General features: G+C 37.0%; 1 protein-coding gene across 2 annotated transcripts in view; it reads left to right on the top strand.

Moving 5' to 3' along the window:
- TEX9 (testis expressed 9) overlaps positions 1-22,753 on the top strand; it is a 90,077-nt gene that overhangs the window by 25,118 nt on the left and 42,206 nt on the right. For both annotated transcript variants that reach the window (XR_006270063.1, XM_043471887.1), the window contains exons 6-9: positions 557-639; positions 3,143-3,321; positions 5,758-5,840; positions 6,815-6,988. Coding sequence is in view for 1 of the 2 variants with exons in the window: in XM_043471887.1 (XP_043327822.1) it covers positions 557-639; positions 3,143-3,321; positions 5,758-5,840; positions 6,815-6,988 (519 nt within the window). In the remaining variant the exon portion in view is untranslated. The remainder of the gene's footprint in view (positions 1-556; positions 640-3,142; positions 3,322-5,757; positions 5,841-6,814; positions 6,989-22,753) is intronic.

Below are 22,753 nucleotides of genomic sequence, written 5' to 3'. Positions count from 1 at the left end.
TAATTTCCCTGAACAGTTTGAAGATACATTAATTTTTAGTTTTCTCTCTGAAGCCCCAATTTATTAAATGGAATATCTGAAAAAGAAAAGAATTTAAAAACAGTGAAGGTGACTTGGGAGGTTTATCCATTTGTTTAAATATTTACAGTGTGTAGAGATCACTATTCCAGGTGCTGGGCATACTGGGATGTATAGATTCCATCCATGGGGGTCTTAGACCCAGGGGATAGTATACATGGAGACGTGTCTGAACAAGAATTGATGAGGAGAATTAAATTCTGTAAATCAGAACATCCAGTTGAACATTCTGCTAACTACCTGAATATCTTCAGATCTTTGGGACTCATTTTCTTATCTTAAATCTCTTGGTTCTAGTAATAACTAGGTCTTTTCTAGCTATACAGTTCTGGATTCCTTAAAATACAGTTTGATTAATTCTGTGAAAATAGGAATTCTGTGTAGCAAACTAGTGATTCTGTGTATTATGTAATTGCCTTCCTAAGCAACTGATGAGAATGTAAGTAATTAATCAGTCATTTAAATTCTTTTCCTATAGCCAAAGACCAAAAATGTTGATCCCATAAACAAAGTTCAGAACAAACTACACTCTGCAAGTAAAGGAAGGAAATCCAATTCAAGGTATAGAACAGTTTTTTAAAATATTACTTTCTTTTTTTAGTTTCATAATTTACCGTATCATTGTTCTTAACTAGTAAGTTTTGGTTCTCTGGATCTTTTTATACTCCAAAAGATACAAAATTACACTCTATTTTTCTCCACATTTAGTAATTTAAAGCATCTTCTAATCAGAAATATCTGATTAGATAAGCAAAAATGCCACATGTCAAAAATTTTAACTGTTATTTTTAGCTAGTTAGTTTCTTAGATCAGAAACTAGAACCTAGATGTCTTTTTCTGCCTAGTTCTCTCAAATAGACTGAATAGTCTTACACTTTTTGAACACCATGCATTATTGTGTATATTGAGACACAGAATGATTTTGGCATGCTCTCAATAAAACTACAGTATAGTTATAATTTACATTCTATTGTTTTGGGTGAAAAAAATTTTCAAGACTATTTTTAGTACTTTAAGCACTAAAAGGAGACCCAAGAGATTCTTTAGTAGACCTTCTTGAAAAGGAGTCTCACACCTGCAGTGGATTATACCAACCAGCTTCTAATTCACAGTAAATTATTAAATTTATATGTCTATTGCTTAAACTGATAATTGCATTATAATTCTGGAAAAATCTTTGTTAATCCTTGTGTCTTTTTGTTGTTCAGTCGCTAAGTTGTGTCCGACTGCAACCCCATGAACTGCAGCTTGCCAGACTTCCCTGTCATTCACTATCTCCCAGAATTTGTTCAAACTCATGTCCATCGAGTCAGTAATGCCATCCAGCCATCTCATTTTCTGTCGCCCCCTTCTTGCCCTCAATCTTTCCTAGCATTAGGGTCCTTTCCAATGAGTTGACTCTTTACATCAGGTGGCCAAAGTATTGGAGCTTCAGCTTCAGCATCAGTCATTTCAATGAATATTCAGGGTTGATTTAGGATTGACTGGTTTGATCTCCTTGATGTCCAAGGGACTCTTCAAGAGTCTTCTCCAGCACCACAGTTTGAAAGCATCAATTCTTTGGTGCTCACTCAGGCTTCTTTATGGTTCAACTCTCATATCCATACATGACTACTGGAAAAAACATAGCTTTGACTAATGTCTTTGCTTTTTAATATTCTGTCTAGGTATGTCATAGCTTTTCTTCCAAGGAGCAAGCATCTTTTCATTTCATGGCTGCCATCACTGTCTGCAGTGACTTTGGAGCCCAGTAAAATGAAATCTGATACTGTTTCCACTTTTTCCCCATCTATTTGCCATGAAGTGATTGGACCTGATGTCATGATCTTAGTTTTTTGAATGTTGAGTTTTAAGCCAGCTTTTTCACTCTCCTCTTTCACCTTCACCAAGAAAAGCCAAGTAAAGTTTTTATTTTTTGAATACAAGAGACCAGAAACACAGGGTGAAAGGATAAGGAAGAAAAAAATCTAAAATTGATAGAAGAAAAGAGAACATATGCTGCATACATAAGTACATACATAACTGGAAAGGGTTATCTTACTTTCAGACTTCAGGTTTACATTTTAAATAAAAGGTTTTTTTCCCAAAAGAATTGTAAAGCCTTTGTTTATGTGTTAAAAGTGAGTTAGGCTTTAAAGTTAAAAGTAAGGCTTTCAGAAAAAGACTAAATGAATTAGTGCTGGCCCATTCCTCAATGCCTTTGATAGTGACTTTTATTTCGTATTTCTCCCCTTATTTAAAATTTTAAAAAAACACAACTTTTTGGTAGATTTTGATCCTGCTTATAATGTTTCTTTAGGTGGAAAATATGTGGAGTTTGAGCTAAGAACTCTTTACAATTGTTTCTCAAAAGATGTTCTTCAGTGTTTGCAGACTTACGGCTAGAGTGATATCAAATTGTACAGTTCTTTCCCAGCAGCATGTAAAATTAAAAGCCATAGTCTGGATTTGACCTGGGAGGCCAAGTTCAGTACTCTTAGTTTTGGTGTTCAGTTGAGAGTGCTGACCTAAAACAAATAATTCTTTAGCAAAAAATATGTTTGTTTGGAATCAGCAGAGAATTGCACTTTGGGATCTGTCACCATGGCGAGCCACATGCAGGTCCCTGCACAGCAAAGCAAGGGTGACTCTTGGGGGAAAAAGGAAGCTGGGAGGACTGTAGGGGACAAAGGCTTTCATCAGCTGAGCCGTAGCTGGAAAGGAAGAGGAGTCTTTCTTTATACTCGGGCTTTGCTGTTGTCGCGTGGTGTGAGAGTTCCTCCTCCCGGTCTCCTGACTGTTTAATTGAGGTTTCTGTTTATTTTTTTACATTGTCAATGTCTTGAATAACTGGCATCATAAAGCCTTCTCCAGTTCTGTGATTGTCATAAAGATTAAAAGTCTACTAAATCTCTTGTTGTATAGTCCTTGAAAGTATCAATTGTAGATATCATGATAAACTTAAAATTTATAATAATAATTTTGATCTGCTTTTTTACTTGAATAAAGGTCATATCTGGGAATCATATCTACTTTTTATATTACACACACACACACACACACACATATATATTTCTCTTTTTAGTGTAAAATTGAAATACTGTCATGTGCAGACTGCCAATGATGTTGCCATTCCAGAGGATTTCTCAGACTTTTCTCTTGAAAAAACAATTAGCAAGATTGAAGGGCAACTAGAGGAAGAAGGCTTACCTGATTATATAAATGATGATATTTTTTCTGGTGTTAGTGAAGATATTGGAACAGGTAGGTTTTTTGTTTATTCTTCTATCACAATTGCTTAAAAAACAACATTGAGAACAATATTTCTTGTATTTAGAAAATGTATTATGATGTGTTGCATTTGTTTGATAGATGAAATAAAATTGCTTTTGAGTCAGTAATTGTTAAAAATGGATGATGGGTAAGCAGAGTTTCACTGAACCAGTCTCACTACTTTTATATATGTTTGATATTTTCCATTATAAAAGGTAAAAATAAAAAGAACTATCTAGGATTAGTTTCATTGACCTTTTTTCAACTAAAGTTATATGCCCCATAGCTTATTATTAAAACATTGAAATTTTTAAAAAATGTTTCTTTGAATTCATTTGATGTTACTGAATTCTCTTTATTGTGTATTAAATCAACATATGTTAAAGGATAAATGAATTATTGATTAGCCTCAGGTAAAATAATGAATTTTCTAATGAATATTATTTTCTTTCTTATAAACTCATTCTCTGCATACCACTAGAAAAATACTTAGTCTAAGTCATCAAAAACATTATGTTAGTTACCGGTAGTGCCTCTAAAATTGTTAGATTTATGAGCAGCCACCTATTCTATTGTACATAAAAACCAATACAGTTGAGTTTATATGAACATAGTTAATGTTGAATGTAATTAACCAGGTTCAGGCAAACTGCTTAGTCCCTCTGTAATAGCAATGTCTTCACTTGAAAATTTAGCAGTTTATATTAATATTAGATGATCATGAAGTTTTGCTCAATATTCTGATGCTGTGATAATCTCATTGATTTACATGTGTAATGATGATTATGCAGCTGCTGCTAGTTAGTCATAAATGAGGAATAATCCATTTATGCATTTGTTACGTTTACTGACCTATCCAAGCTTTCTGAGGCTATTCGTTAAGAGTGAAGGCAAGTGAAAGAAAAAATTACCTTCATGCCTCAAGATGCCTTCAAGGATGCAGTGGTCAGATATTGGCTGTTCCTCAGTTAATAGTCACTGGTGGTCTAGTTAGAGAGTTCCTCTGCCCGGGTATAAGAACCAGCACAAACCACCTTAAAGTGCTGCTTTGTCTCTTATTGCTTAATGACCTCTCTGCCACTTTTGCATCCTCCTCTTTTCACAGTCTTTGACCAAGGTGTCTCCCCTTTTAGGGAGTTCTTGCCTATTCCACATGATTGCCTAGAATGGCTGGGTTATGTACGGAAGGAAGCAATGAAAAAGTAGTAGCACAAAACTTTGTAAGGCTGCTTTGTAAGTCTAAAATTGTGTAAATGTACAAAATGTAAGTAAGTGTACAAAGCACTGCTTTATAAGACTAAAGTTGGAGCGGGATGAGAGGGGAGGTTCATGCTGTGTACCTCCAGAGACAGAGCACTCAGCTCCTTGATGATACTGCTGAGGTTAGAGTTGGGGAGAGAAAGAGATGGATTGTTTCCCTTCTGTCCTCTGCTAACCTGGAGGCTAGAAGGAGAGTTGACTGGAGAAGTCTAGGTATGGCTAGAGCCAAACATAGTTCATCAGCTCCATGTAATGCTGGGGACACTTTATAAGAAGAGCTTTGAAGCAGGAAGTATGTGTGGAGATGTGTGTGCTGTGGAATTTGTCCTAATGATCTTTCGGAGACTGAATGTTAAGATTGTTTACTCAAGATAAGCTTCATGAAGGCAAAGCTTGTCTTACAATATCTGTATTATGCCTGGAATGTAGTAAAGACTTAATGTATATCTTTTTAATTACTGATTGGATGAATTATGAGTGAGTTCCAAGTTCAGCTTTCACTTTATGTATTTTTTATATGCCTAAAAACTGCAAATTTACCGATATTATTGAATAAAGAACTTTTGCTAGCAATGAAATACTAAAAGTAGATCTTAATTAGGGATTTGTGGGGAAAAAAGCTTCAGCAGTAAGGTATTTGTGTACTTTTCTGCTTCTCAGACACATACACTACATGTTAACTTAGGTGAAATTGGGATGTGTGTTGCAGTCGGTGGCATTTTATGATTGCAGTAGTTGGGACTGAAGTTGAGTTTTGCTAGAAAGGATTTGTGTGTGTTTCTGCCAAACACTTTGGGAGCATTATTGACCTGAAACCACTTTAAATTCTGCTTGAGGTGTTTTGAATGACCTGGGTAAGTATGAATTCAGCCTGTAAACTACTGGCTTTTAGTTCTGATTCTCAGGAAATGTTTTTGATTTTTCCCTCCCTTTCTTTACTCTTTTTATATTGAGATATACACAGTTCCTTTTACACCTGGGTAGATTTTTCATTTGCCTCCACATTAGGGACTGTGTCTTTAGTGTTTTCTTCCGTGTTTCCTAAAAGGGATCTCCTATTAGACTCTTCGTCTTGAGCACTTTTTTCCTTCATAAAATAATAGTCTGTTTTACAATTGATGGCATCTTAGATTCAATGAAAGACAATATATATTATTATTGATGCAGAAGCACAGATTAGATTTCTGAAGGCCAAACTCCGTGTTATGCAGGAAGAATTGGATAATGTTGTCTGTGAATGCAATAAAAAGGTAAGTTTTTAAAACCTTTCAGAATAAATGCTCTTATAATCAAAGACATTTTGGGAGCAGTTTTTAATTTTATTTTAAAAATAGCTTCACTGAAGTATAATTCACAGTTAACTTTTACATTCAAAAATTGTGTATAAATACTGAACTTTGTTCTGAGATGTTGAGTTTCCAGAGCTGAAGAGTTTTATGTTTGTTAGCAATTAGAATGCTCTGTATTAGGCTGAGATATGTAAGCTATTAATATTAAACAGAAATAAAACATCTGACTTCCATTTTTGAGACTGAAAATGGAGTGTAATTTATTTTTCTTTATGAAATGAGTATAAATATCTCATCCGAGATCATATAATGGAATATTACTCAGCCATAAAAAGGAATACATTTGAGTCAGTCCTAATGAGATGGATGAACTTGGAGCTTACTATACAGAGTGAAGTAAGTCAGAAAGAGAAAAACAAATATTGTATATTAATGCACTAGAAAGATAATATTGATAACTGTTTTCAGGGCAGCAGTGGAGATGCAGACATGGAGAACAGACTTGTGGACACAGTGTGGGAAGGAGAGGGAGGGGATGAATTGAAAGAGTAACATTGAAACATATACATTACCACATGTAAAATAGATAGCCAGTTTGTTGTATGATGCAGGGAGCTCAAACCCAGATGCTCTGTTGTGACAACCAAAAGGTCTGGGATGGGATGGGAGGTGGGAAGGAGTTTCAAGAGAGAGGGGACATATGTATACCAATGGCTGATTCATGTTGATGTATAGCAGAAACTAACACATTATTGTAAAGCAATTATTCTCCAATTAAAAATAAATTACTTCTTTTAAAATAAAGTATTTTAAAATAAAAAGATCATATGAAGCTACTTTATGTTTTCAGCTTTATGATTTTTATTTTTGCTTTATGTTTTGATACAAAATCTTGTGTGTTTCTTCATATAATCTATAATTTCATAACTGTATAGGAGGATGAAATTCAGGATTTAAAGTCTCAACTGAAAAATTTTGAAGAAAATTGTGTGAGACAGCAGCGGACAATTAATTTGCAACAATCTCAAACAGAAAAGTTTAAAACTCTTTTTGAAGAAGCAAACAAAAAATGTGATGGATTACAGCAACAGTTGTCTTCAGTAGAAAGGGTAATAATTTTTCTATTTTTTCCTAATCTAATGCCAAAGATTCACAAAAACACAAAAGTCACATGTTTGCTTAGACACCACTTTTCATGGTTCAGTTATTTTGTTAGTGTTTCCTAAAACCTCTTCCCCCGTTATTAGAACAGTGTTTTTTAGTAGCATTACTGAAATATAATTCACATACAATACGTGTTACCTTTAAAGTATACAGTTTGGTGGCTTTCAGAGGATTCACAGAGTCCTGCAGCTGTCACCACTGTCAAGTTTGGGACATTTTCATCACCTGGAAAGTCGCTCTGTACCCTCTAGCCATAGTACCTCAACCCATTTCACCCCATCCCCTCCAGCTCTAGGCAGCTTCTCACTTATTTTCTGTCTCGATAGATTGGCCTATTCTGGACATTTCTGGACAGGTAGACTCATACAGTATGTGATACTTCAGAACCAACATTTTTTGCTTAATGTTTTTTTGGTCTACATTGTAGCATGTTAGGACTCCATTGCTTTTTATAGAGTAATATTCCTTGTAATAGAGTATATGGATATAATACATTTTATTTATCTGTTTATCAGTTGACGGACATTTGGGTTATTCTGTTTTGGAACTGTTTTGGATAATGCTGTACTATGAACATGCATATACAAGTTTTTGTGTGGATATATGTTTTTGTTTTTCTTGGATATATGCCTAGGAGCGGAATTACTGGATTTATGTTTTGTCTGTTTGTTTTTTTATTTTTTTTATTTTTGACTGCTGTATCTTCATTGATGCGTGCAGGCTTTCTCTAGTTGCAGCGAGTGGGGGCTGCTCTTTGTTGTGGTGTGCAGGCTTCTCATTTAGGTGGTTTCTCTTGTTGCGAAACACAGGCCCTAGCCCCATGGGCTTCAGTAGTTGTGGCATGCAGTCTTTTGGTTTCTAGAGAACAGGCTCAGTAGTTGTGGCTCACAGGCCTAGCTGCTCCACAGCATGTGGGATTCTCTCGGACCAGGGATTGAACCTGAGTCCCCTGCACTGGCAGGTGGATTCCCAACCACTGGACCGCCAGGGAGGTCCCAATCTTATGTTTAGCCTTTTGAGGAACTTCAGACTGTTTTCCAAATCACCTATACCATTTTTACATTTCTACCAGCAGTGTATAAGGGTTCCAGTTTCACCACATCCTACAAGTACATGTTAGATTGGGAATACCAATCCCCTGTGAATACTGAGGGGTGACTGTTTACTGTTCTATGCGTTTTGACAAGGGCATTGTCAGATAACCATAGCCAAAACTGAGTTATATCCCCCCAAAAATTTCTTTGTGAATTTAGTCCTGTCTCTACTCCAAACCTTAGACAACCACTCATCTGTTTTTGATTCTTATATTTTGGCCTTTTCTAGAATGTCATATAAATAGAATTACATAGTAACCTCTTGAGTCTGATTTTTTAACTTAGCATAATGCATTTCTGATTCATCCATGTTATAATCTGTCCTTTTTTATTATTGATTGTAACATAGAGTGAAATACCACATTTTGTTTGTCTATTCATCTGGGAAGGAAAATTACTTATAGTGTCTCATAGTCTAAGCCTGTGCTTTTGAAAATGATAGCCACTCATGTGAGGCTAGTCCAAATTGTGTCATGCTGTGAGTGTAAATCAGTATCTAATTTTGAAGAGTAAATACAAAGAAAGATGTAAAATCTCATTAATATTTTAATATTGGTTACATGTTGAAATGGTAATACTTTGGGTATGCTGGGATAAGTGAAATATAGTAATAAAATTAATTTTACCTATTTCTTCTTAAAGTGGCTATTAGAAAATGTAAAATTACATATGTAGTTTGTACTATATTTCTGTTGCTTTAAAAAATAAAGGCAAGTGGTCTAAGAAAGAACAAACTATTATATCTGGGAAACAACTGTGAGTTTACGATTTGTCATCAGGCATCCAAGCTGTGATCATGTCACTGTTCTAGTGGATGTAACTTGCCTAAATCTTTGATTCTTTTCTTGTTCTTGGCCCTCATACCCAATCCTGTGCTTTCTTGCTTCTAAATGTTTTTCATTCATCTCTTGTTTTCGTTTACTTTCTAACACCATACACAAAAATAAACTCAAAATGGATTAAAGATCTAAATGTAAGACCAGAAACTATAAAACTCCTAGAGGAGAACATAGGCAAAACACTCTCCGACATAAATCACAGCAGGATCCTCTATGACCCCACCTCCCAGAATATTGGAAATAAAAGCAAAACTAAACAAATGGGACCTAATGAAACTTAAAAGCTTTTGCACAACAAAGGAAACTATAAGTAAGGTGAAAAGACAGCCCTCAGATTGGAAGAAAATAATAGCAAATGAAGCAACAGACAAAGGACTAATCTCAAAAATATACAAGCAACTCCTGAAGCTCAATTCCAGAAAAATAAATGACCCAATCAAAAAATGGGCCAAAGAACTAAACAGACATTTCTCCAGAGAAGACATACAGATGGCTAACAAACACATGAAAAGATGCTCAACATCACTCATTATTAGAGAAATGCAAATCAAAACCACAATGAGGTACCATTACACACCAGTCAGGATGGCTGCTATCCAAAAGTCTACAAGCAATAAATGCTGGAGAGGGTGTGGAGAAAAGGGAACCCTCTCACACTGTTGGTGGGAATGCAAACTAGTACAGCCACTATGGAAAACAGTGTGGAGATTCCTTAAAAAACTGGAAATAGAACTGCCATATGACCCAGCAATCCCACTTCTGGGCATACACACTGAGGAAACCAGATCTGAAAGAGACACGTGCACCCCAATGTTCATCGCAGCACTGTTTATAATAGCCAGGACATGGAAGCAACCTAGATGCCCATCAGCAGATGAGTGGATAAGGAAGCTGTGGTACATATACACCATGGAATATTACTCAGCCGTTAAAAAGAATTCATTTGAATCAGTTCTAATGAGATGGATGAAACTGGAGCCCATTATACAGAGTGAAGTAAGCCAGAAAGACAAAGAACATTACAGCATACTAACACATATATATGGAATTTAGAAAGATGGTAATGATAACCCTATATGCAAAACAGAAAAAGAGACACAGATGTACAGAACAGACTTTTGGACTCTGTGGAAGAAGGCGAGGGTGGGATGTTTCGAGAGAACAGCATGTATATTATCTATAGTGAAACAGATCACCAGCCCAGGTGGGATGCATGAGACAAGTGCTCGGGCCTGGTGCACTGGGAAGACCCAGAGGAATCAGGTGGAGAGGGAGGTGGGAGGGGGGATCGGGATTGGGAATACATGTAACTCCATGGCTGATTCCTGTCAATGTATGACAAAACCCACTGCAATGTTGTGAAGTAATTAGCCTCCAACTAATAAAAAATAAATAAATAAAAATAAAAAAGAAAGAAATGTTTTTCATCTCTTGTTTTCATTCCCCATTGCTACTTCTTGGTTCAAGCTATTATGTCTTATTTCTGAATCCTCTTCACTGGTCATTATATGTCCTTTGTCTTTTCCCTGGTATCCTGTACCCTGTCAAAAGATTAATATCCTCAAAAGACCACATTGATTATAACTCTTTTATGTAGGCAGAAAAGGAACTAATATTTTTTGAGTGCTGTCTGTCAGGTAAAACACACTGGGAAACTGAGTCTGAGAGGTTGAGCAAATTGTCTACAGTCAAATAGGAATGGCAGAGCAGGATTCAAACTGTGTTTATTTGACTCTGAAAATCATGTAGACTCTTTCTCCAACCCCCAAATAAATGGACTTAAACACATTTCATTGTTTAGGGTTAAGTATTTGAAAATTTTATTTCATGGTGAACGTATAAAGACATTATGATACATTGGCTAGCTGAAGATTTTATGAAAACTTGCATTGACTCTGAACTTCCCAGCTTTAATTCCTATCTGCCTATTGGCCAGACAGACAAAACATAGTTCTCCTGGGTTGTATGATACTCAGGATTGAATCTTTCTTTGTTAATTCTGTTCATTTTTTCTCTCTCTCAAATTAAGTCTCAGTGTACAGTTCAGAGAAATACAAAACAGAGCTTAAGCAGCTCCTTCTATAAACCTGGAAAAACCAACTATTAAAACATTGTTATAATGTTAACTTATTTTAGCTGTTGATTCTAACAGATGGAGTCATTCTTAAAATATAAAGTCAGAAACCATTTTACCCCATCTTTGGATTTTGTTTTTCTATTAATGATATGTTTACAAACCAACTCTATTGAGGAATAACTTAAACACAATATACTTGACTTAACTGTACAATTCATTGAATTTTAGCAAGTTAATACATGCTTGTAACCACCACCATGATTAACATAAAATTTCTGTCACTCCCCCAAGTTTCCTTTGTCTCTTCCCACTAAATCCCCAGTCTCTCTAATCATGGCCCCAAGCAGCCACTGATTTGCATTCTTTTATTGCAAGTTCATTTTCCTTGTTATAAAATTTCATATAGATGGAAACTTAAGTATGTACTTTTTTGCATCTGTTTTCTTCAGCATAATGTTGTTGAGGTTCATCAGTGTTGCTTGCTTTATGGTTCGTTCTCATATATTGCTGAGTGGTATTCATTTATGGATTTACCACATTTCATCTGGTCACCAATTGATGGGAATTTGAGTTATTTCCAGCTTCGGGCTATGAGAAGTAAAGCCACTATGAATTTACATGTACAAGTGCTTTGTGTAGATACATATTTTTGTGTAAACATATTCAGTATCATTCATGATGTTGATGAAGTGCCTAGGAGTAGAACTTCTGGGTTTATGGAAAGTGCATGTTTAACTTTTTAAGAAGCTGTCAAACTGTGTTCTAAAGTGATTATACCGTTTTTCATTCCCAGTAGCAATGTATGAGAGTTCCAGTTACCCTTATTCTCTAACACTTGGTATTATCAGTCTTTTAGGATCAGAAGATCAGAAGCAGTATCTCAGTATAGTTTCATTTGTATTTCCTTGCTAACTATTGATCGTGAGTATCTTTTTAGGCTTATTGGCTGTTCATGTTATCTTCTCTTCTCATGTATATGTTCAATTTTTTTGCCCAAATTAGAAACATTGGGTTTTATTAAGAGTTCTTAATTTTTCTTATGTAATTTCTTTGCTAGAAAGAATGTATTGTGAATAGTTTTTTGCAGTTTGAGTTGGCATTTAAATTTTTTAACAGTGTCTTTCAGAAGGTAGAGTTTACAATTTTCATGGATTCTAATACATTTTTTATGCTCTTTTTCATCCTATTTGAGAAATCTTTGCCCACCAATTTAATTACTGTAAGTAAGTCTATTTGGATTTTCCATTATTTTGCAATCAGTTTTGATAATTTGTGTTTTTAAGAAACTTTTCCAGTGCTGAGTCGTAAAACTCATTGGTATAGATGTGTCCATATGTACATACTCAGTCACTCAGTTGTGTCCAACTCTTTGCGACCCCATGGACTATAGGCTGCCAGGCTCCTCTGTCGGTGGAATTTTCCAGGCAAGAATACTGGAGTAGGTTGCCATTTCTACAGGATCTTCCCAACCCAGGGATTAAACCTGTGTCTCTTGTGTCTTCTGCATTGGCAGGCGGATTCTTTACCACTGTACCGCCTGGGAAGCCCCTATCATTTATTACATTTTTACTTATATTTTTAATCTCTGTGATTATGACTTCTGTTTCATTCTTGACACTAATAATTTATCTCTTCATGTTTTATTCTTAATTAGTGTAACTACATACTTATCAAATTCACTGAATTTTTCAGTGAATCAGTGTTTGACTTTTGTTAATTTTTCTATTTTTACTATTTTTACTGTTTGTCAGTTTTCCACTCTATTGATTTCTAACCTTACCTTTGGCTTCCCTGGTGGCTCATTGGTAAAGAATCCGTCTGCCAGTGCAGGAGATGTGAGTTCAGTCCCTGGGTCAGGAACATCCTCTGGAGAAGGAAGTAGCGACCCACTCCAGTGTTCTTGCCAGAGAAATCCCATGGACAGAGGAGCCAGGAGTCCTATAGTCCTTGGGGTCACAAAAGAGTCAGACACGACGTAGTAACTAAACAACAACAAACTTTTCCATTTCCTTCATTCTTATTTGGGCTTAATTTGTTTTTATTTTTCAGGATTCTTAAAGCAAAAGCTTGCATAATTGATTTTCTGCTTTTGTCACATAAGAATTTAAAGCTGTAAATTTTCTTCTAAGTGCTGCTTTGTCTGTATCCCACAGATTTTGATGCTTTTTTATTAAATTCAAAGTATTTTCTAATTTCCTTCCTGATATTTCTTGACAATTGGATTATTAAAAGTATGTGTTGTTTAATTTTAAATATTGAGTATTTTTCCTGTCTTTTTGTAAATTGATTTTTAATTGAATTATGTGGTATATGATTTTATTCTTTGAATATTTGTTCCAAATAGTTTTATAGGCCAGCATTTGGCCTCTCTTGGTAAATGTTTAATGTGCCCTTGAAGACAGTATGTGTTATTCTTTACTGAGTAGTTTTCTATAAATATGTATTAGGTCAGATTTGTTGACAGTATTGTTCAAGTGTTCTGTCTTTATTGCTCTATCAGCTATGGAGAGAGGGGTGCTTGTGCTGAATTCTTTGACTAAAATTGCCCCCTTGGTAACCGTACATTTGTTTTCCACATCTGTATTTACAAAGCATTTCTGTTTTGTAAATAGGTTCATTTGTACCATTTTTAAGATTACAGATATAACAGATACCATATGACATTTGTCTTTCTCTGGCTGAGTTACTTCGGTCAGTATGACATTCTCTAGGTCCATCCACGTCCTTGCAAAAGGCATTCTTTCATTCTTGTTGATGGCTGAGTAATATTCTACTGTATATATGTACCACATCTTCTTTATCCATTCTTCTGTTGATGGACATTTAGGTTGCTTCCATGGCTTTGCTATTGTAAATAGTGCTAGAATAAACATTGGGGTGCAGCTATCTTTTTGAATTATGGCTTTCTCCAGATATATGCCCAGAAGTGGGATTGCTGGATCGCATGATAGTTCTTTTTTTTAGTTTTTTAAGGAACCTCCAGACTATTCTCCATAGTGGCTATACCAGTTTACATTCCCTCCAGCATTTACTGTTTGTAGAGTTTTTTGATGATGGTCATTCTGATTGGTGTGAGGTGATACCTCATTGTAGTTTTGATTTGCATTTCTCTAGTAATTAGTGATGTTGAGCATATTTTCATGTGCCTCTTGGCTTTCCGTATATCTTCTTTGGAGAAATGTCTGTGTAGATCTTTTGCCCATTTTTTATTTATTTTTAATGTTGAACAGCATAAACTGTTAGTATATTTTGGAGATTAATCCTTTGTCAGTTGCTTCATTTGCAGATATTTTTCCCATTCTGTGGGTTGTCTTTGTTTTCTTTATGGTTTCCTTTGCTGTGCAGAAGCTTTTAAGTTTAATCAGACCCCATTTATTTATTTCTGTTTTTAATTTTCTTTAGGAGGTGGATCAAAAAAGATCTTGCTGCAATTTATGTTAGCGAATGTTCTGTGTTTTCTCATAAGAGTTTTATAGTATCTGGCCTTACATTTAGGTCTTTAATGGGGATGGCATCACCAATTCAATGGATAGGAGTTTGAGCAAGCTCTCAGAGATGGTGAAGGACAAGGAAACCCAGCATGCTGTAGTCCACGGGGTCACAAAGAGTAGGACACAGTTAAGTGACTGAACAACAACAATCCATTTTGAATTTACTTTTGCATATAGTTTTAGAGAGTGTTCTAATTTCATCCTTTTACATGTAGCTGTTCATTTTCCTGCACCACTTAATTGAAGAGACTGTCTTTTCTCCATTGCATGTTCTTGCCTCCTTTGCTATAGATTATGTTATTATAGGTGTGTGGGTTTATCTTTGGACATTCTATCCTGTTCCATTGATGTATATTCTGTTTTTGTGCCCATATCATACTGTTTTGATTACTATAGCTTTGTAGTATAGTCTGAAGTCAGGGAAACTGATTCCTCCAACTCCATTTTTCTTTAAGATTGCTTTGGCTCTTCACAGTCTTTTGTGTTTGCATACAAATTGTAAAATTTTTTGTTCTAATTCTGTGAAAAATGCTATTAGTAGTTTGATAGGGATTACATTGAACCTGTAGATTACTTTGGGTTATATACTCATTTTGATAATTTTGACTCCTCCAATCCAAGAGTATGGTACATCTCTCCATTTGTTTGTGTGTCATCTTTGATTTCTTTCATCAGTATTTTATACTTATTTGAGTATAATTTTGCCTCATTACATGGATATAATCCTAGGTATCTTTTCTTTTTGATGTGACAGTACATGGGATTATTTGCTTAATTTTGGTTTCTGACCTTTTGTTGTTAGTGTATAGGAATGCAAGAGATTTCTGTGTATTAATTTTGTATCCTGCAACTTTATCAGATTCATTGATGAGCTCTAGCAGTTTCCTGGTAGCATCTTCCAAGATTTTCTCTGTACAATATCATGTCATCTTCAAACAATGATAGTTTTACTTCTTTTCCAGTTTGGATTCCTTTTATTTCTTCTTTGACTGCCATGGTTGGACTTCCAAAACTATGTTGAATAGTAGTGGTGAGAGTAGACATGCTTGTCTTATTCTTGATCTAAGAGGAAATGCTTTCAGTTTTTCACCATTGAATATGATGTTAGCTATAGGTTTGTTGTATATTGCCATTATGTTGAGGTAGGTTCTCTCTGTGCCCACTTTTTAGAGTACATGCTAAGTTGCTTTAGTCATGTCCAAATCTTTCTGACCCTGTGTATTGTAGCCCACCAGGCTCCTCTGTCCATGGGATTCTCCAGGCAAGAATACTGGAGTGGGTTGCCATTTCCTTCTTCAGGGGATCTTCCCGACCCTGGGATTGAGCCCACATCTCTAATGTCTCCTGCATTGGCAGGGTGGGGGTCTTTACCACAGGCACCACCTGGGAAACCCTTCACTTTCTGGAGAGGTTTTATCATAAATGGATGTTGAATTTTGTCAAGAGCTTTTTCTGCATCTATTGAGATGATCATGTGGTTTTTATTCTTCAGTTTTAATGTGGTTTTTCACATTGATTGATATACATATGTTGAAGAATGCTTGCATCCCTAGGATAAATCCCACTTGACCATGGTGAATGATCTTTTAATGTGTTGTTGAATTCAGTTCTTTAGTGCTCTTTAGTGATATTAGAGTGTTATTATTTTTTCTTTTTTTAAATTGGAGTGTAATTATGATATTGTGTTCATTTACACTGTGTGGTGATGTGAATCAGCTATATGTATACATATATCCCCCTCCTCTTGAGCCTCCCTCCAGTTCCCCCTCCCATCCCACCCTCTAGGTCATCAAAAGGCATGGAGCTGAGGTCCCTGTGCTATTCAGCAGCTTCCCACTGGCTGTCTGTGTTACACATGGTAGTGTGTATCTGTCAGTGATACTTTCTCAATTCATCACCCTCTCCTTCCCCTCACTGTGTCCACAGTTCTGTTCTCTAAGTCTGCATCTCTATTCCTGCCCTGCAAATAGGGTCATCAGCACTGTTTTTCTAGATTCCATATGTATGCACTAATATACAGTATTTGTTTCTCTCTCTCTGACTGACTTCACTCTATAGGACAGTCTCTGGGTTCACCACATCACTACAAATGACCCAGTTTCATTCCTTTTTATGGCTGAGTGGTATTCCATTGTATGTATGTACCACATTTCTTCATCCATTCATCTCTCAGTGGCCATTTAGGTTGCTTCCATGTCCTGGCTATTATAAATGGTGCTGCTGTGAACACTGGGGTACATGTATTAACATCTTTTTGTATTATGGCTTTTTCATGGTATATGCCTAGTAGTGGGATTGCTGGGTCATATGATAGTTTTCGTTTTGTAAGGAACCTCCGTACTGTTTTCCGTGGTGGTTTTATCAATTAACATTTCCCCCGTCAGTCCAAGAGCATTCCCTTTTCTCCACACCCTCTCCAACATTTGTTTGTAGATTTTTTGATGGTAGCCATTCAGACTAGTATGAAGTGATACCTCATTGTTTTTTTGATTTACACTTCTCCAATAATCAGTGATGTTGAGCATCTTTTCATTTGTTTGTTGTTGGCCTATAGTATTTTTTGTGTGTGTGTGATATTTGTCTGGTTTTGATATCAGGGTGATGATAGCCTCATAGAATGAGCTTGGAAGTGTTCCTTCATCTGCTACTTCTAGAAAGAGTTTCAGAAGACTACACGTTAACTCTTCTTTAAATGCATCATATAATTCACTTGTGAAGCCATCTGGTCCTGGACTTTTGTTTGTTGGAAGGTTTTAATCACAGTTTCAATTTCAATACTTGTAATTGACATGTTCATATTTTCTATTTCTTCTTGGATCAGTTTTGGAAGATTGTAACTTTCTAAGACTTTGTCCATTTGTTCTAGGTTATCCATTTTATTTGTGTTTAATTGCTTGTAATAATCTCTTATGAACGTTTATATTTCTGTAATGTCTGTTGTAACTTCTTCATTTCTAGTTTTATTGAGTCCTCTCACTTTTTTCTTGGTGAATGTAGCTAACGCTTTATCAATTTTGTTCATCTTCTCAAAGAACCAGCCTTTAGTTTTACTGATCTTTGTTAGTGGTCTGTTCATCTCTATTTCATTTATTTCTGCTCTGATATTTCTGATTTCTAGCCTTCTACTAACTTTAGGTTTTGTTTGTTGTTCTTTCTGTAGTTGCATTAAGTTTAGGTTGTTTATTTGAAATTTGTCTTATTTCCTGAGGTAAGATTGTATTGCTATAAACTTCCCTCTTAAAGCTGCCTTTGCTGCATCCCATAGGTTTTGGATTGTTGTGTTCTCATTGGTCTCTAGGCATTTTTTGATTTCCTCTTTGATTTCTTTAGTGATCCACTGGCTTTTTAGCCTCTTTGTGTTTGTGTTTTATATATATATATATATATATTTTTTTTTCTGTAGTTGATTTCTAATCTTACAGAGTTGTGCTTGGAAAAATGCTTGATATTATTTCATTTTTCTTAAATTTACTGATGCTTGATTTGTGGCCCAAGATGTTACCTATCCTGGAGATTGTTCCATGTACAGTTGAGAAGAAAGTGCATTCTGCTACTTTCGGATGGAATGTCATATAGTTAGTAGTTAAGTCTGTCTGGTGTAATATGTCATTTCAGACTTGTGTTTCCTTATTAATTTTCTGTTTTGATGATGTCCATTAAAATTCCCCACTATTAATGTGTTACTGTTGATTTTCCCCTTTATGGCCGTTAGCATTTGCCTTATATATTGAGGTGCTCCTGTGTGTGCTTAGTCACTCAGTCGTGTCCAACTCTTTGCGACCCCATGGACTGTAGCCTGCCAGGCTCCTCTATCCATGGGATCCTCCAGACAAGAATAATGGAGTAGGTAGTAGTTCCCTTCTTCAGGGGATCATCCCAACCCAGGGATCGAACTTGGGTCTCCTGCATTGCAGGTGGATTCTTTATAGTCTGAGCCACCAGGGAAGCATATATACAATTTTTATATCTTCTTCTTGGATTATCTCTTAAATATTATGTAATGTCCTTCCTTGTCTCTTGTAATAGTATTTAAAGTCTATCCTATCTTATATTAATATTGCTATTGCTGCTTTCTTTTGATTTCCATTTCCATGGGATGTCTTTTTCCATCACATCACTGTCAGTCTATATGTGTCCCTAGGTCTGAAGTGGCTCTTTCGTAGACAGCGTATATACAGCGCTTGTTTTTTTATCCATTCAGCCAGTCTGTGTCTTTTGTTTGGAGCACTTAAACCATTTACATTTAAAGTAATTATGGATGTGTATGTTCCTATTTCCATTTTCTTAATTGTTTTGGGTTTGTTTTTGTAGATCTTTTTATTCCCTTCTTCTTTTGTTCTCCTGTGATTTGATGACTATGTTTGGTGTTGTATTCAGGTTTTCTCCATTTTTTCCCTAAGATTTTGGATATCATTATTACTATCATTACTCTGAATTCTTTTTCAGGTAGATTTCCTGCCTCCTCTTCGTTTAGTTGTTCTTGTGAATTTTTAGCTTGTTCCTTCCTCTTTAGCATATTACTCTGTTGTCTCATTTTGTCTGACTTTCTGTGTTTGAGGTCTCCTTTCCAGAGGCTGTAGATCTTAGTTCCTCCTGTTCTGGTGTCTGCTCCCTGGTGGGTGAGGTTGGTCTAGGGGCTTATGCAGACTTCTTGGTAGGAGGGCTTGGTACTTACCCACTGGTGGGTAGAGGTGGCTCTTGTCCCTTGTCATGAGCAAGGCCATGTCATGGGGTGTGTTTTTAGGTGGCTGTGAGTTCAGTATGACTTTCAGCATCCTATTTTCTGTAATGGGCTGTGCTCCCATCTTGGTGGTTGTTTGGCCTGAGTCTTTCCAGCACTGGAGCCTGCAGGTTGGGTTGTTGGTTGGAGCCAGATCTTGGTGCCAAAATGTGGACCTCCAAGAGAGCTCATTCAGATCCGTTTCCCTGGAACTTCCACCACCAGTGTCTTTGCCTTCATGGTGAGTCATAGTTGACCTCAGACCCCTTGGTATGTGTAGCCTGGGTTCCTGTTGAGGTATCGCTCTCTGCAGGATCCCAGTGCATGTGAGATCTTGTGTGCATGCTCCAGAATAGAATCTCTGTTTTCCCCAGCCCTGTGGAGCTCCTACACTCAAGTCCTGCTGGCCTTTAAGACTGTGCCCCAAGGGTTCTTCCACCCAGTGCCAGACTTTCAGACTCTACTTGAGGTCTGTTTTCTGTAGAAACATTCCTGTATAGCCTTTGTAGGTTTAATATTTTTTGGTGCGTGTGTTGTTTTTAGTATAGACATCTCCCACTTCTTTCCTCTGTGTGTGCTGACAGTTATCCCCTGTATAGGAGGTGTGACTTACGTTGTGGAAACCAGAGCCTGCATTGGATGTTGAGCAGGGCCCGCCTTGTGCTCGGTCGTCACTGCCCTGTCAGAGGTGAGGTTCTATTCCCTAGTTATTGGATTAGAGGCCCCCAGGTCTGTTTCTTAGGTGTGGTTTTGATCTGCATGCGTGAGAAATTGGAATTGGAGCATTCCCACCAGGAGGAAAGCCACTGAGCATTCCTCCTCTGGAGCAGTTCACCGGTGGGTGTGCTCTGTTGTATGAGCTCTCAGATTGCACTGCTGTTGGCACTGCTCTGGGCCCCACCTTAACTGTGGATATGCTGGTAGTTGGCCCTGGTGTCTGTCAGATGTTATATTCACCAGGCCACCAGCATAGATCTGTTGAAGTCAGGTCCCAGGATGCAGTTATCATGGATATGGACCCACTGTAGGCACAATGGGGGCAGTTCATCCTCTGGCCTGGCCCAGCCCCCACGTATATATGCTCACAAAGTGTAAAGCTGCTAAAGGTAAGACCTGTCTTGGCTGCAGGAGTACTCATTATCCATTCAGATGTTCTGTAGGTACTTAGTGTACAAAGGCTATTGTGGTGATGTCAGTTCTAGGCTGCCCAGCTGGGAGAAGAGGTTTCATTTTTTGTTCCTTAGCTGCACAGCCCCTGAGGCCCAGCTGTAGTTTGAGCCCCACCTCTGCACATGGGCCATCCACAGGAGTCTGTTCCTGAGGCTGCCCCAGAACACAGGAATCCACCTTGGTGAGGAAGGGGTGTGGAGACATTGGCAGCTGGAGTTGCTGGAGCCCCAGTGGGGACAAGGGACTCAGAGGGAAGCTGGCAACCATGGCATGAGAGAGCTGGCCCCAGCCAGGGCCCTTCCTAGTGCCTTGGGAGGAAGGGCTGGTGCAGGGGGAGAGAGGCTACAAATGGCCCCACCCCTCTCCCATCACTCAACAATGACTCCCCTCTTCAGTGTTTCCTTCACAAGCATTCCAGGTTATGGATTTCCTCACTCTGGTCCCCTCAGACTGTCTCCCTGCAGCTAACTAGAGTCCTCTCCCCAGGTTTCCTCTCTAAATGCCAAGTTCCAGCACCAAACCCCTGTCTGCCCTGTGAACATGTGTCATTGAACATCTGTGTAGATCTCACTGTGTCCTGACTGCCCCAGACTGTTGCTCTGCTCTCCTTAGAATAGCGCCTGAAGCTCCCCTTCTCTCCCATCTGATTTCCTCAACAATGAGGAGGTTTCATCAGGTGCAGAAACCTCTCTCCTGCTTTAGCTCCCCACCCAGAAGTGCTGGCCCTGTCCCTCTTCCTCTGTTTTTCCTTTTCCCGTCTTTCTTTTGTCCTACCTGGTTATGTGGGCATCTTTTGTGTCCTTTTAGGTGTCTGAGGTCCTCTGTTAGTGTTCAACTGGTGCCCTGTGAGAATTGTTCCATTTATAGATGATTCTCAATGCATTTGCAGACACATAAACGCCACATTCTCCTACTCCTCCATCTTGACTGTCTTTTGTCATCTTTTTACTTTTAATCTGTCTCTACTGAAAATGAGTTTGCTACAGAAACCACATAATTGACTTTTGCTTCTTTATCCACTCTCACAGCCTTTGTCTCTTATTGGAATGTTCAGTTCCTTTACATGATATAGTTTTTGGTGTTTGGATTTAAATTTGCTATCTTCCTATTTGTTTCCTATTTTTCCCAACTGTTCTTTGTTACTTTTCCTCCTTTGAATTGAATATTTTTTAGTATTCCATTTTTCTCCAACATTAGCTATAGCTAGGTTTAGATTTAATGTTTACAATACACATATTTAACATATTACAGTCTACCTTCAAATCATGTTATAGTATTTCACATATAACATAACACTTTCACAGTATACTCCATCTTCTTCTTTTGGGGTCATACATTTATCTTTAAATGTCATACATCACACAACATTTTCTCTTTTAACAGTCATTTGTATTTTAAAGAGATGAAGATATTTGCCATTTCTTATATTTTCACTCTAGATGTTTTTCCATACTTCTGTTTGAAATAATACCTTTTCTCTCTTTTTTTTTAAATAACTACCTTTTCAATTTTTGTGGTGCCAGTTTACTAGTCACTACTTCTTTTTGTTTGTCTGTAAAAGACTGTTTTTCCTTACCTGAAAAAAAACTTTTTATTTTGAAATGATTATAGAGTCACATGAAGTTGCAAAAATAGTACAGTGAAGTCCTGTGTACCCTTCACTCAGTTTCCCTCAATAACTAACATAATTGTACAGTATTAAAATGAGGAAACTGACATTGGTACAATCCATAGACCTTATTCAGATTTTATTAGTTTTTGTATGTACTTGTGTGTTTTTGGAAGTGAGAAATAGATTTAAGGGACTAGATCTGATAGAGTGCCTGATGAACTATGGACGGAGGTTCGTGACATTGTACAAGAGAAAGGAATCAAGACCATCCCCAAGGAAAAGAAATGCAAAAAAGCAAAATGGCTGTCTGAGGAGGCCTTAAAATAGCTGTGAAAAGAAGAGAAGCGAAAAGCAAAGGAGAAAAGGAAAGATATACCCATTTGAATGCAGAGTTCCAAAGAATAGCCAGGAGAGATAAGAAAGCCTTCCTCAGCGATCAATGCAAAGAAATAGAGGAAAACAATAGAATGGAAAAGACTAGAGATCTCTTTAAGAAAATTAGAGATACCAAGGGAACATTTCATGCAAAGATGAGCTCAATAAAGGACAGAAATGGTATGGACCTAACAGAAGCAGAAGGTATTAAGAAGAGGTGGCAAGAATAAAAGATCTTAACAACCCAGATAATCACGATGGTGTGATCACTCACACTAACCTAGAGCTACACATCCTGGAATGTGAAGTCAAGTGGGCCTTAGGAAGCATCA

Source organism: Cervus canadensis, chromosome 6 (assembly GCF_019320065.1).
Source record: "Cervus canadensis isolate Bull #8, Minnesota chromosome 6, ASM1932006v1, whole genome shotgun sequence".
Taxonomy (NCBI): Eukaryota; Metazoa; Chordata; class Mammalia; order Artiodactyla; family Cervidae; genus Cervus; species Cervus canadensis.
This window is presented reverse-complemented; position numbering and strand designations above follow the sequence as displayed.